The sequence below is a fragment of the Triturus cristatus genome, chromosome 2_1 (assembly GCF_964204655.1).
Source record: "Triturus cristatus chromosome 2_1, aTriCri1.1, whole genome shotgun sequence".
Taxonomy (NCBI): Eukaryota; Metazoa; Chordata; class Amphibia; order Caudata; family Salamandridae; genus Triturus; species Triturus cristatus.
The window spans coordinates 937,701,178-937,716,480 of record NC_140581.1 but is presented as its reverse complement, the minus strand read 5'-3'; the positions used below and the strand labels follow the sequence as shown (position 1 = coordinate 937,716,480).

Sequence of the window (15,303 nt, the reverse complement as noted above, 5' to 3'; positions counted from 1 at the left end):
CGTAAGCTAGGGTACGTACCAACTAAGCAAATGATTATAACGAGGCAAACTCAAACGAGTGAGTGCAAATTCTCACTTCATTTATTCATGTATTATAGGCAAAGACGAAACAGCAACCCTCACCTGAGTGCACGTAAGTTTCCAAAACAATCTTGTTTTCACAACTACCCATTTTAGTACACAAACTAAAACAGGCATATTTTTGTCCTCACAGGAATAGATGTCCCACTCGAACCATATAACAGCCCTGAAGACGACCTTATGAACACAATACAGGTCCAATACGATATAGGTCGAAACGCGTCGGCTGGCTAGCAGAGATCCAGACACGCTTGGGATAGAACAATCCAGACATCAGAGTCCCCTAGAGAGCTTAAATAGCAAATCAGTCTATTGCTCCCCTAAATCATTACGTCACAATTATCTGACTCTGCTCAGGACCACAGTAATAGCCAGAACTTGAGGAGCCAATTGGCTTGAGTTCCCAAAGACACACTAAAGTGGACACCTTATCAATGTTATGTAAAAATTTATTTTTTGTGTGTTCTAAGCACTTTTTCCATGTTGTACGATATGTCATGAAGTCACTGTACAAATGTAAATATTCGTCACTGTTTTATGTATAGGACATGTGCATTGTGAAATGAAGTAGTGTTCTTTCTGTTTCAAACAAACAAGAAATTGTAATAATTGATTCATAACTCGCAGTCATTAAATAGGCTAGCTGAGAAAAGACATATTTGTGATCAATGGTGTCAGAGGTAAATGTATGTCAAAAGAAAGTTAGTATAGATTCCAGCCTTTGTACACCTTATTGAATCTTCCCCCCTTTTTTTGTATCTCTGTTTCCACATTTGTGCTATTAAGTTTTACATGTCCTGGTAGGGAAAAACTTCCAAATCCATGTTTCACTACTGTGAGGCCTACCCCTCCCATAGGATAACATTGGGGATTCCTTATACATTTAATAAGCTGTAATTCCTAATTGAGAAGAGGTAGATCTGTAATGGGTGGCACCTATGAAACTAATGATCAACCCTTTTTAATGGTAAAGCCAAATTTATCATTGCGATTTTGAAAATGGCATTTTTTTTTAAAGTTGGCATTTTCCTGCCCTCAGCCTGTCTAGGTCACATGACTGGGTATAGCTGGCAGACTGAATTCCCTCTAGACAGTCAAACATTGGCTTTAGCCGAGCCTCAATGGGCCATCAACTGGCAGGATGGGCAAAGTAGTATCTGACCTTGTGGAACTGTCTGCGGCTACAGCCTCCTGCTCCGTCCTGCTAAGTTTTTCAAATCTAAGTCTGAAGGTAAAAAGCTTCACTGCAGCTCCACTCCATATCTATCTGACGACATTGATCCCTCCTCGGACACATCTGTAGCCTTGCCCCTTGCTTCTACCTTCTCCGACACTTTTTCTTCAAAAACTTTAAGCCCGACAGTAAGCGCTGACCAGGCCCAATCCACTTTTATCCAACCCGTGCTCCATCAGTCATACTTTGACCCGGTCTAGCACGACCAGATGTTCACGCTTGGATCTTTTAGGTGCTAGATTTCACTTTAAACTTTAGAAATCCATAACTCCAGTTCTACTGATTAGGTTATTGGAGTTGGTGTCAATTAATTTATTAGAATGGAGTCTATTTTTCTAAATTGGTTTAGGATTTTTCTTGTGTTGTGTTTGAACGTTATTACTGTTTGTGTGTTGCCTAAATACTTTACACATTGCCACTAAGTTAAGCCAGACTGCTTTTTGTGCCAAACTACCCAGGGGTAAAGCACAGGCTGATTTAGAGTGACTTTGTGGTTCACCCTATAGGGATTGTTGCAGTTGCTTGACCAGGGCTCATACCACAGTCAACCAACAACCCAAATTATCACAAACCTATAGGAACAAATAGGCCAGGAAGATATTTATTAATCACACTACAATTTAAGAAGGATATGCCATATTGCAGAAAAGGTGCCCGCCCCCACAAGACATGATTAGCAATATAGACCAATGTAGCGTACCATAGAAAACTACTATTTGCTTTGTTCATTTAAGTAGTAGCTTTGCCAAGTAGCCAGAATGTCTAGGTTGGAGAGGATCTGATGTGTAGGTTGCAGAGGATCAGATGTGAAGGCAAACATAAGAAACCACATTTCCCATAAGCACCCATACAGCTATGCAATTTCTCAACGATGCATCATGTGATAGTGACATCAGACAATGTGGCGGGAGACGCAGCCTGACTAACAGATGATCAAACTTCACAATCACAGAAGTAAGCGAAGCGGTCCAGGCTATGAACGTCAGGAAAACGCTGGGCGACAAAGGGCTTCCTATAGAGCTTTACAAACGCTTCCCGGCCCTGCTTCACCCCCATCTCCTGTACTTCTTTGAAGAGGAAAACACAGAAGGGGCCATGCCTCCAGACCTTAACCACAATATTATTGTTGTTACCTCGAAGGGCAGTCACCCGCTTTTTTCCCTTTCTATCGGCCAATCTCCCTACTCAACTCCAAAAGTAAGATACTGGCAAAAGATCCTCATATTTAGATTAATGGGAGTGATCGGCGATCTTGTCCACGCAAACCAAACTGACTTTATGCCAGGGCAGTCCACAAGGCTCAATCGTCACAGATTGTTCCTCTGGATGGATATGTGCAAGACCGATCATTGGACACGGAAATAGCATTCAACTCCATCGATTGGTGTTACTTGTTTGAGACGCTGAAACGTCTTGGCTTTGGCGCAGATTTTGCCGGTGGGTGGCACTCCTTTACAAGCACCCATGGCGGCGAAGGTAAACGGTGTGTTCTCTGAGCAGTTTGCAATTGGGAGGGTAACAAGGCAAGGCTGTCGCCTCTTTTTGCCTTGTGCATGGAACCACTGGCATGCTCGGTGAGCAGTAGGGTGGATATTCTGGAACCTCAAATGCCATGGGTTGAAAAGGCAGGGTTACCCTAGCTACCCGCCCTGTGGAGAGGTACGATGTTGACGGGGAGGTTATTGGATTTTAGCCAGTTGGGGTGCATTGGGATTGAGACCCTGGCTGATGTTTGGGAGGTTAAACCCTTTGAGGCCCTACAGGAAAAATGATCTTGTAGAGACCCATAAGTTCAAAAACCAGGTGCTTGCACACGCCCTTAGTGGCAACCGGGTTCTGGACCTCACAGCGTCCTCGCCGCTGGAGACATGGGTGTTGGGAGGAGGCACTGGTCCATAAGCGGTTTCCTACCTCTGTCGCACTATACCCAATGCGCCGGATCACCTGGAAGGGGGGGGGGGGGGGGGGGGGACTGCAAGAGAAATGGGAAAGGGGCGTATGGGACTTGAAGGATGTGGACTGGGGGGCAGAGATGATGCATCCCAGAGGGTAGAGCAAATACCTCAATGTGCCACCACGGTTGCACGGTTGAGGGTACATTTCTTCAAACACTCTGGGAATGCCGGGAGTTATCAAATACTGGCGGAGGCGATTGGTGAGCTGGAATCGGCTCTGGAGTCTCCCATTCCTAGAACACTGCAGTTGGTTATCCTAGGCATACCAATGACGTGGACCTCACCAGGAAGCAATTGTTTTGCATCTTGGGTCTTGTTGTTGCCAAGCGAGATCTCGCCAGGTGTTGGGGAAGCTGCAGCAGCCACCAGGAGGGAGTGGCAGGAGGGGATGAATCCATGCATGAAGGCAGAGAAAGCGGTGTACGAAAGTAGAGGATGCTCTAAGAGATGTGAGAAGGTATAGGGACAGTGGAGGGCATTCCATGGCCCCACAGAGGTCTTTGGGAATGCCCAGGGCTAGGGCAGCAGCATGTGACTGTTGGGGGGGGGGGGGCGGCGGGGAGTGGCCGGTGCCTGCACCGAGGCCCAGGATGCTTGCTTTGATACTCTGCACTGGGCAAGCTGCGATCGGTCCACTATGTATACTGCAATGGAACTGTGGGCGTGATGTGGGATTACTGCATATACATTTAATTTTTATTGCAGGTTATTTTTGCATAAAAAAAATGTTTTAAAACAAATGAACACCATATAAAACCGGCATTGAGTGTTGGGGGGGCTTCCATTATTAGACACAAAGGCAGCACAATAGGTGAATCCGCAGGGGTACCCACAAATAAGGGACAGAGAGCTAGCGGTCTCTTTCTAAATGCACGACTCATTACTATCCAACCAAATTAACTAAGACATACTTCTCTGGCAGTCTAACTGAAATGTACAAATGGGGCCTCCAGCCTAGTGACTTCTTGGGGTACAAAACCAAACCAGCATAGGTCAGCACGCCTAGATCTCACTATGAGTGTGGAGTTTACAATGCAACACAAACAGGTTGATGTGTGCCTAGGTCAATGTGTGTAGGTCAAGCATTCTGTATCCTCTCCTCACAGAATCTGATCATTGCATGAACTAGGTTTATATCTTATGAACCAAATAAAATGTTGTGCTTTACTGCACTTATTCCAGGACAACATCCATTTTCACCAACAGTGGCCTGTCGGACTCTACTCTTTACACAAGTAGATCACAAAAATTGACCCACCTTGAAATAGAATAGGTAGGTTAGTTTAGGCTAATCAGGAGGGTCATGACGTCCTGATGAAAGCAGAGTGACTGAAATCTAATTACGACAGAAACATGTTCACCAAATGCAAGTGATAAGACGTGCCCTAATAACCACCAATGATCCCCCCGTATATTTGAGATCGAGGCAACAGTCAAATGAATATTTTTCCACACTTAATGCAATTTTTAACATTTAGGATCCTCAATACATCCAAAATAGCTGTTAGTTGCTGGCGAAGGAGCACAGCCAAGAATGAAGCGTACCACCATGTGTAGGTGAAGGTTTGTTTTCATTTTTAGTAAGAATCCTGCTAGAGCAACTAGTGAAATGCAAGAGTGTCCCATTACAATAGGGTTCAATCTAATACCCTGTTTGTAGAGCTACCAGACTTTGGTAGTTATATAGATGTGTTAAGGGGGGGGGGGGGGGGGGGGAAGTACCGGGATAGCTCTCAAAAAGCCCCTTTCCTTCTTGATTATGCAGTAAAAATTCAAAATGCCTTTGCTTTTAGTGAAGGTTTCTGTGATGTTAGATGAGTGAAAGGTGGGTCTCTGTTCAATGCTAAGGTTTTGCATAGTGTCTAATCAAGTTTCTGAAATGTAAAGAATCGCAATGTTTCCATAGGCACGTCACCCAGTCAATGAGCTACAAACCCTCTACTATAACAGATGGGTTAGAGGCCCATCATTTGAATGCGTCAGACCTGTGAGCTATGGAAAAGAGGAACTTTATGGTGAAACAAACACTATGACCCAGTGATACCTCTGTTAATTCTTATGGTCCTCAGACCACTGCTGGGTTTTAATTTATGGTTTTGGGGTCAGAGAGCATGTGTACCTAAACCACACTGCTAAAAATATGTTGAGGGTACACAGAGTTTGAGCTTTGCCCCACCTTACTTCTACCCCACTTTCATATACCCAGTCTTCATTGGCTCCGTTGGTCCTTTGCCATTACCCATTTGTGTAAATATAATGTAAGACTCCAAACCATCTCCCTTCATGATCCGATGATTTAGGGCCTCAGTGGAAAAAGGGACATCTTTCCTTTCCAATAAAATCTGGTTTTATTCAACTTCCCTCCAACTCACTTTGGCTTACCCCAAGAAGAGAATATGGTGTAATCGGTTGGCAAATGCCCACCTCCAGAACCCCATCATATGTGGAAGGGAATTACTCTAGACCTTTGCAGCCTTCGACTCGTGGGGTCCATGCCAAATTCACAGGTGCACCCCCTGGTAACCTGTAGACCTGGGAGCGGACCACAGGCCTGCTGCAACCTGATGTATAGCAAGTGGGTTATTACAAATGCTCTGCGACACGGGCTCATGGTTGCAAATCCCTAGTACATTTACACAGGAACTTGTAAGTCCATTTGGGCAGCTCCAGCCTTGCAAGCCGCTAATCTATAGCTAGGTGGCTCCCTCTGGGTAAATGTGGTCAGTTAACATTTCATGACTGTTACAGGTAACTCTAAAGGGCAGAGACACTGCCTCTGAAAGAGGATACCAAAAATACTTAGATTTTTGTATGCATCAACGACTAACACTTCCTTCCTTCAGGTGTATTGTGAGCCTCAGACCCGAAGGACTTTCTTCACATAGGATCTTAACGCATCTCTGAATAGTCTGCTCTTTATTCCTGGGCTCAGATGAATGAATATAAAATAATTCAGATTAGAAAAAAAAGTTTGATTTAATCATCAAGGCAAATTGCAGTGCAACCAGAACAGCATTTCTGTTATGTGCCTTTCTTTTAACCCCTTGCATGCCCGCCCCTTTCCCCGCCCAGTGCCGCGCCTTCCATTAGCGGGCGGAGTTCATGACGAGCTGGACTCGTCATGGGCACAGCGCCACCGCAGCCCATGACGAGTCCAGCTCGTCATGGGCACTGAAGGGGTTAATCACGCTGTTTTTACATTGACAGCCAACAGAATTTGTGTTTGTCTATTTTAAGTGGCACCCTGAAGTTTAGGAATAGCACAATTAGCCATCTACTAAATTTAGTATCGAAATAATCCAAGTTCAATAGGTTTACATCAAAGTAGACAGCTGGCAAGAAAGTACATACAAGAGCTAATTGGTCTGGCCTTTGCAAGCATGCTATGCTCTTTATTGTAATATCTGAAAACGCATGCAAAAATAATTCGCCCCCAAAAAAAAGTATAATACAGGAGTGGTCTAGCAGCCCAGACAAAAAAGTCCCGGCAATTACACGCACTCCTTTTCAGGCGGCTGTGCACATGTGATCAGGAGCTGCTAGCAGCCAATGGATGACGTAGGCTGGCCCTTTGGCCAATGTAGCATGAAGTGGAGGGCCGAAGCAAAATGTGAAAGGCGCTTTAACAGACACTGGCTAAAAAGAGCTGACTGAATGCCGCCGTGACTAAAGCTAGGTCTAGCCAGACCTAAAATGGATTAGATTCTCACGCAACTCTCCTTCATGCGGTCTGACAATGCATCCAAAGACCAGTCAAAATCCTATGACCGTGGATTTAGCATTTTAATTAACTAGGATTATCCTTTTAGGTTTAATCCTCAACACTTCCAAACCAAGCTGCTCAAGAGCTCCACCGACTCACCATAATCCTGCAGCCTCTTGGCCACATCCACAGCTTCAACATTTGCGGATTTCTTGAAGGGTCTTGTATCCAAAATGAACTCGTGAGCAACGTAACCTGTAATAAAAAGATAGCTGGCTTGAATGCAGGAGTAGATCACAAACTAGAACACAAATGACCATGAGCACCTCTCCGTTTGGCAGCAGGTGTGTGAAAATAAACGTAAGAAAAAGTTTTGTTGGAGGTTGGTTTTCTTGACTTGCGTGCACACAACTCCATTGCCTTTACAAGTACTTCTTATAATAAACCATGTTAACATTAAGGAGCAGTGCATATAACAAAGCTTTTATCAAATGCTTCCTTGAAACATTAATGGTACTGTGGTGTATCCGGGTGCAGAACTAACAGTTATGAAACAAGGGGAAGTGTTCCCATAGAAACACATGGTAAATGGCATGCAATAAGGAGGGCCAGAAGACGGAGGTGGGGACGGGAAGGAGTGCAACTTGGGACAGATTGCACGGATATCTCGTTTTTAATCGTGAACACTGCTTGGCTCCCCACCCAGCCACATTCACCTTCCCCGATTGGTCATGTTGAAGCACGTGGCCTCCCTGACCCGCCTCAGCACCAATAGCTTAAGTGAGCAACAGGGTGCAACACCGCTATTCTAACGCTCAGAGGTGGTACTCAACGCGTGGTGATTGCCTGGAGTTTCTCTTGCCTGCAGTGATCGGTGCTCCATCTCCAAAGCCCCAATCTAGAAAACCCTTTCATCTGCCTCTTGTTGGGTCAGAGTAGCCCTGGACACCGGACCCTAGACTGAACATAGGTCAATAAAAATTGTGATTCCATCCAGCCATGGCATCCCATAATCAAAGGAGTAGCTAGAGAATTAAAGTACCCCCCTTCCCCCTTTGAAATGAAAGCTCTGGTGGCAAAAAGCAAATCAAGCAAGTGATCCGACCCCTCCCTAGAAGAGCTCCCCCCGTCTCTTCCACCCAGATATCTATCCATTCATCCTTTCAGCCTTCCATCCACCCACTGTTATCCACAATGTTACCTTTAGTTTTAAATCCATTCATTTTTTTCACGCATCAGTCGATCTTTCCCCATTCCATCCACTCTGCCAACTAGTCGACCAACCATTCACTCTGCCATCCATCCAGTCTGCTATTCATCCATTTACCCTGCCATCCATCATCCTTTCTTTCATTCATTCATTCATTCAGCCATCCATCCATCCATCCAGCCATCCTTTAACTCATCCGTCCACTTGCTCATCCTTTCACCTATTCTTCCAGCCATCCCTTAATTCTACCATCTTTTCACCTGTCCATCCATCTATCCATTGATTCACTTATCCATTGATCCACTGTGCCATCAGGACACCTGTTTATCCACCTATCCGTTCACTTATTAATTCACCCATGCATCCATCTTCCCACACATTCATCCACCTAGTCATACCACTAGTCACTCCTTCACCCTTCCTTCTACTCAATATTCCATCCTCCTTTCCCTTTTCTATTTACCATCTTTTGTTTGTCCTTGCTCACGCATGCTCTTCCGTGGACACTGAATTCCTCCATTGTGTTAATTAGGAGATTTTGACTGCCGAGTTGCAGACAGAAGAGGCCCATAAATTGCTCCACCTCCCCTGTAGCTGCCAAAGCAGGGGGTTCACGAAGCCCCTGCTCATAATAAGCCAAGGCTCCCTCCATCCGTCCATGAAATGCTGTATGGCCAGAAACATGACCAAAAAGATGTCCTAGAATGTCTAACTATGAACCCATAGGCAGCTAAAGTGCCAGTGACACGGGGAGACAATCACCTAGTAAAGCGCAAACTAATGTCTCAACTTTCTTCTTTGGCCCAGGACCTAGCCCAAACTATCTCTGAACTCGACCATAATCTACAGAAAGGGGAACCAAAAGTCAACTGCATTGCACAGCCGATTGGAGAAACAGCACAGACTCCCTATGCCTGAGCAAGCGTTAATCCAGCCCGTTCAAGCCAATCCCCACCCTGCTCTCATGCTTGGGGGCAGCGTGGGAATTGGCTGGGGAGTCTGATGCCAGGACTGGAAGCGTAGGAGCGTGAGGCAGCCAGCAGCACCAGTTATATGTTTTTTTTAAAATTATTATTATTCCCCCCTAGCCACGTGCTCCCCCCCCAGCGCTTTACGCCCCATCACCCCCAGCCCATTCCGCCAGTATTTATCTGTGTCGGCCGCCACTGGAGGAGGATGTTTTTCGTTCTACTTGCATCTTTTATAGGGTTCTACAACAGTATCTGGATTCTTCCTTAGCTGCTGCTATGCTTCGTCCAGTGACTCCTCTTACACTGAATTTCCTGTCTTGTGTTTCAATAGGTGAGTGTTCATCCACTCACGAGGGTGATTCCCATCTACCTCAGTCTGCTGAAGAAGCTTTAGAAATTATAATCCTTTCTCGAGTTGGGGGGAGCAGAACTGAGCTAACCAGGAGAGGCAGGTGTCACTGCAATCACTTTGTGGTAGTCCCCAGTCCCACTGCTCTTGTCGGATTGGCCACTGGCTTCACCTGGATGGAGAATTTTAATTGAGTGCTAGTGCACTGGAGGCTGGCATCTCCGGGGAGCGGGTGCGAGTAAATAAATTAGACTTAACTTACCTGAACGAGACGTAACGTACTCTGGTCCTCTTCTCTCCCCTGGGACTGGCAGCAGCAACTACCTTGACCAATCAGAGCACTACTCTCATGCAGCATGAGAGCAGCCCTCTGATTGGAGGGAGCAGTCTAACTCGGTGCTCCACCGCGCGGTTGAGGCTATGGCTTGCTCTAACCCAGCTGTCTTTAGACAACTGGGTTAGAGCGGTTTAAAGTACGCATGTGCGGCCAAAAAGACATGCACACTTTAAACCTTGCCATACAAGCCCACCCTCCTCTCTGCGGAGAGGCATGCTGCTGTCACTCAGCAGCGGTACCTCTCCCCCCCCCCCCCCCCCCCTCCCTCCGATGTTCGGGACGGGGAAGAAAAATAAAATGGTAATAAATTATCATTTTATTTTCATGGGGTTGGGGGGGGGGGGGGTGGGAGGGGGGCTTTCAATGCTCTTCTACTCCAGCGGAGGATCCACCCCTGAGCTAGTGGCAGTGGGCGAGATGCGCTGGGGCCGAGCCACAAACTGATTGCACATGAATCAAGATTTCATTTTTGCCAATGTGCAAAGATTTTGTGCATTATAGCCTTCCTAACCCTACATCCAAAAAGTCTTGAGAAAGGAAGACAGCATGTACCCATATCCACATGGAGAATGAAAGGGAGATCTCATACTAGGAACTGCAGTACGTGGAGGAGTGAACAAGAATGCTGTATGCAGTTTATTAAAATGAAAATAAATGTTCACATTTATTTGTAAGATGTGAGCCAGTTTGAAAGTGTGAAAGTCAACGAAATGACAGCTAATGCTCCTGGTTAGAACGAATATAGAAACACAGGGGAGGGTTTATAGTATGGTCTGTGGCCAGGAGTCCTGAAGCAAAGCCACAGTCACAAAATGGTTGCTATGTAAATAAGCCATGTGACATCAGTTGTAATGAACTGCAACTTACCTCTGATACCCCTGAAAAGCACTTTGTAATGCGTTTCTAGTCTCCTTGCCATGTAATTGGCATTTAATATGGCAATCTCGGTAGCATGTTTAAGACCTTTTGAGCCCATCATCTGGAATACAGTAAAGCAGTAATGAGAAACTAGGAAACAAGTTCAAGGGGAAAAAAACAAACTCAGTATACTCTTAGTATTACTGCAGATGTGATATCAAAGACAAATTGGCAACAAGATCAGAAGCCCTTACAATGGCTCCATCTCCAAGAACCCAAAGAGTGTGCATATGTAATCTGCACACCTAACTATACTGTTTATGCACTTCAAGGCTGTTACACGATTTAAAAAGACCACACATCCACTCAGTGCCGATGACTATAGTGAAGCTAAATATAAACACAGTGCCAGATCTCTGACTGGCGCAATTTCATGTCCATGGTGGTAATTTAAGATATTACTTGACACAAACACCTTTTACCCAGTGTCTTATGGTTTTCTGGAGGTGGTAATGTTTGACAAGAATGTGTGCATTTTGTTGTGTGCCATTTTGTTTTGGTGGTGATATGCGTTGCTGTTTTTGTACTTTGATGGCCATGTGTTGTGCTGTGGTTGTCTTGCATTCTGTTTGGACTTTTTTTGAGCTGGTCACAGTTACGTTTTAACTGTTATGTTGATTTGTGTATATTTTTGTGCTAGTTCTGGTACTTTAGATATGTTCAGAAATTCTGCGACATTTTCCAGACAAAATCAGCACATGCCTTTACATTTCCTATGACAATCAACCATTTACCGCAGTCTAGGGTAGTAAAATAGCGCCGCTTCAGCTCTAAAAATTAAATACATCAGTCCGTCCAAACCTGTCGCAGAGACCATGCCTTAAGTAATCACTTGCAGTGGTCACTACATGGTACGGCGGTGAATGTTTTATAACATGGTTTAACCCAACCCTGGGTCCTGAATACAGATCACCTCACCAACATAAAACGTTACTATTCAGCACGAATAAAAACAAACACTAACGTTTGTGGCAATACAATCAAATTCCACTGTTCTAACCAGTGCTTTAAATAGGTAGGTAGTGCCCGGTACAGAGTACCTGCACTTCTCAGCACCACTGCAATACATTTATTGGGAGAGTACTAGCACTTCTCAGGAGAGAATAGTGAGTACCTGCACTTCTACATTGCTATTGCAAGCGCTGGTTACTGAGGAGGTCCTCCATCTAGCAGTGATCAGTGAGGTTGCTGGTTCAATGCTCATCTGAGTGCCCTCTCCTCTCAGTAAATGGAACTTATGTAGAACACCTGGCAGGACTACACAGAAGCTCCAGACTTCAAATGGTTGGGGGTAATGTTACTGGAGCTTGGGTAAAAAAACCAAGCGGTTATACATGAGCAATTAAAGGGGCAGGGAACGAAAAAAAGAGGACATATGCTCTGGTGCCGATGTCTCGTGAATAGCTGAGGGGATGGTGCACTCTTGGGAGGAGAGAGCCAGGAAAGGAATCCGTGATATATGGATACATGAGATGGAAGAAACAAATAGAGATAGTCACAGAGGGTGTAGGCGAGAGTGTGTGTGTGGGGGGGCGGGGGGGGGGTGGAACAAGCATTGGCAAAGTCAATAGGTATCGCCTATGCAAGACCTATTGGATATGCAAATATATTTTAGCCATGTTGTACACCAGTGTGGCTGCTGTTTAGCATGGCTAACAGTTAGTCGGTAAAGGAGAGTGGCGTGGAGTGGCGTAAAGTAGAGTTGTGTTATGGAGCAGCGTGGAGTGGTGTAGAGTGGAGTGTCATGGAGTGGTGTGGAGGGTCATGGAAGGAGTAGTGTTGTAGAGTGGAAGGGCGTAGAGTTCAGTGGTGTAGACTGTCAGAGTAGATTGTCGTAGTGTGGAGTGGCAAAGAGTGGAGTAGTGTATGAGAGGGGAATGGCAGTCTCGTAGAGTTGACTGGTGTAGAGCGGAGTAGCAGAGTGGTTTGTAGTGAGGTAGGGTGGAGTAGTGGGTTGTAGAATGGAGTGAAGTGGCTTAGAGCATTGCATACAGAGTTCTAGAGTGGCATAGCGTGGAGTGGCATAGAGTGGAGTAGAGTTTAATGGAGCAGAGCATCAGAGTAGAGTATCGTAGAGTGGAGTATCGTTGCCAAAAGAGAAGTGGCATAATGTATGCAGAGTAGAAAAGAGTGGCTTAGCGTGCAGTAGCAAAGAGTGCAGTGGTTTTGAGTAGTGGTGTTTACTGCATTGGCGTGGAGTGCAGTGGTTTAGAATAGAAGGCAGTGGCATACAGTAGAGTGATGCAGCGTAGAGTGCAGCGCAGTCGAGTTGTGGCAGAGTGCAGTGCTGCAGAGTACACTGTCAGAGTGCAGTGGTACATAGAGTGGCGTGGAGTGCAGAGGCATAGAGTGGTGCAGAGTAGGGGCACAGAGAGCAGTGGCATATAGTACAGTGGTGCAGAGTAGAATAGAGTGACGTAGAGCAGTTATTCCTTCCGGGCTAGATCCATGTCAGATGTTTAGCATATCTTCATTTAGATAAATGTAGTTATCTTATGGATCCGGCACCCCAGGAGAGACTGGAGAACCCTAACAGAGTACAATGGCAGAGTGCAGTAGTATAAAGTGTTGTAGAGTAGATTGGCGTAGAATGCAGAGGTGCAGAGTAGATTGGCCTAGAGTGCAGTAGTGCATAGAGTGCACTGGCGTGGAGTGCAGTGGCATAGAGTGGTGCTGAGTAGTGGCTTAGAGAACAGTATTGGAGAGTAGAATAGCGTGACAGATTACAATGGTGTAGAGTGTAGTTGCGTGAAGTGTTGCAAAGTAGAGTATAGTGGCGTAAGTGTAGCTATGCAAACTGGAGTGGCGCATAGTGGAGTAGAGTGGTGTAGAGTGGTAAGGTGTGCATAGTATTTTTAAAGCAATACGGTGCACACACTAAAGTGCCAATACTCAATTAGACAAAGTGTAAGATTGTGACAGAATTGAAAGGTACATGCATCATGCAAATGAAATAAAGAACAGTGTAATCGTCATTTTCTGGTGTCCTTTAATCCGAACAATTGCCGAGCCAACACGTGTTTCTTATGGGGAAGTACCCCACGACTTCTTCAGGGCTTATGGCAATATAAGAAGATCTGGAGAGCTCTCCGCTGGTTTTAATTCCGTCCCGGCTGGCAAGTGGGTTAAATCTTCTCACACGAAGTCCTAGTAGTGGACGCAAATCCTTATTTAAATAAGCACTCCTGTACGTGGTGTTCGAGCAGAACAAAATTCAGGCAATAATGCTGCACTCAGAGTACGGGTCCCAAAACAGAGAGTATGCTGACCGTGTAGAACACCAGTCTGCGGTTCAGAAATTCACACGGAGGTGATGTATCTCGAGGAACTCAATCCAGGTGATTACAAAATGAGAAATTATTCCAACAAGATATCTAAAAATAGATAATGCCAAGCCTGTTGCACCACACTAGGCATGGAGAGTAACTCACCCCTTCAAACTCTAAGCAATGAAACCCCATTAAGTGTACTCCCGAACGCACCTTGATATATGCCCAGGAAATTGGCAGGATTGCGCTGGAGCCCCACGGTGCAGCGCTGACTGTGCCCAAGGGGGTGGCATTGCTGTCCGTATGCAGAGGGATGACAGGATGGCTGGGGAGGAATGGAGCAAGATGCCTTTTTCTGTAAATTGAACAAAAAGAGAAGAAAATGTTAAACAAGAAACACAGCAAAAACGTTTGTTCTTGCAGCCATGCAAGTCTTGTACCCCCAGGGGCAAAAACTGCCTTGTGATGTATGCAGCCAATAGTAGGGTACACACAGCGTTCTCTATACGATTAACATTTTATTGCAATTTTAAAGTAGTGTACATACAGAATCAATGACATGAACATGACGTTCGGTGGGAAGCACATCAGTGGAGGTGCTAGAGTGTGCTCCCAAACTCTTATAAACACACAGCTTTGCTCCTCAGGAAGTGAACAAAAGAATGTAAAGTTTCGTCTTTTGGGAGGTGTATTGTACATCTATGAGCACAGGACACCTTCTGGCTAGACCTGTCATGCAGCAGCAAGTGCAAACCCATTCTAGATTAGTGTTAAAAGACACTGACAAAATCAGTTCAACAGAAATCAAGGGCAGTTTAGGTCCCCATTCAATGGGGAGAGGGGAGGGGGGGGGGGGGGGGTGGGACTCCTGCTCCCACACTAGCGGATCATCGGGAACATAAGCTGAACACCAATGGTGGCGGGCCCTTTATATTGTCCTACTTGGATTTCAAATTCTTTAGCATAACTATGGAAAACAGATGCCCAGGGCCTGGAGAATCAGCACTGGAGGCCAGCCTTGGCTCAAGCACAGGTGTAGAGCGGACCTTGGCCTTCAGGCTTGCATGAGGATGTGCTCTATGTTGGCTGTGTGTATATGCCACAAGGCCTCGCTCAGACTGTCCGAGTGCTGCAGCTTTCCACTGATGTTCACTCACTACAAGAGTTCTTCAGTGTAACTATGCCTCTTTGCAGGGCAGGTCACTGAAAAAAAGCGTAGCTAGACCATTGGCGGCCCCGGTGTTTGCCGCCCGGTATGTAAGAGCGGGTGGGAGCT

The 15,303-nt window shown here is 45.6% G+C and overlaps 1 protein-coding gene across 1 annotated transcript in view; it reads right to left on the bottom strand.

Moving 5' to 3' along the window:
- GLDC (glycine decarboxylase) overlaps positions 1-15,303 on the bottom strand; it is a 212,791-nt gene that overhangs the window by 32,664 nt on the left and 164,824 nt on the right. The window contains exons 20-22 of the mRNA XM_085633437.1: positions 14,241-14,382; positions 10,708-10,819; positions 7,133-7,228 (exon numbers count right to left, since the gene is read on the bottom strand). Of these exons, the coding sequence (XP_085489563.1) occupies positions 7,133-7,228; positions 10,708-10,819; positions 14,241-14,382 (350 nt within the window). The remainder of the gene's footprint in view (positions 1-7,132; positions 7,229-10,707; positions 10,820-14,240; positions 14,383-15,303) is intronic.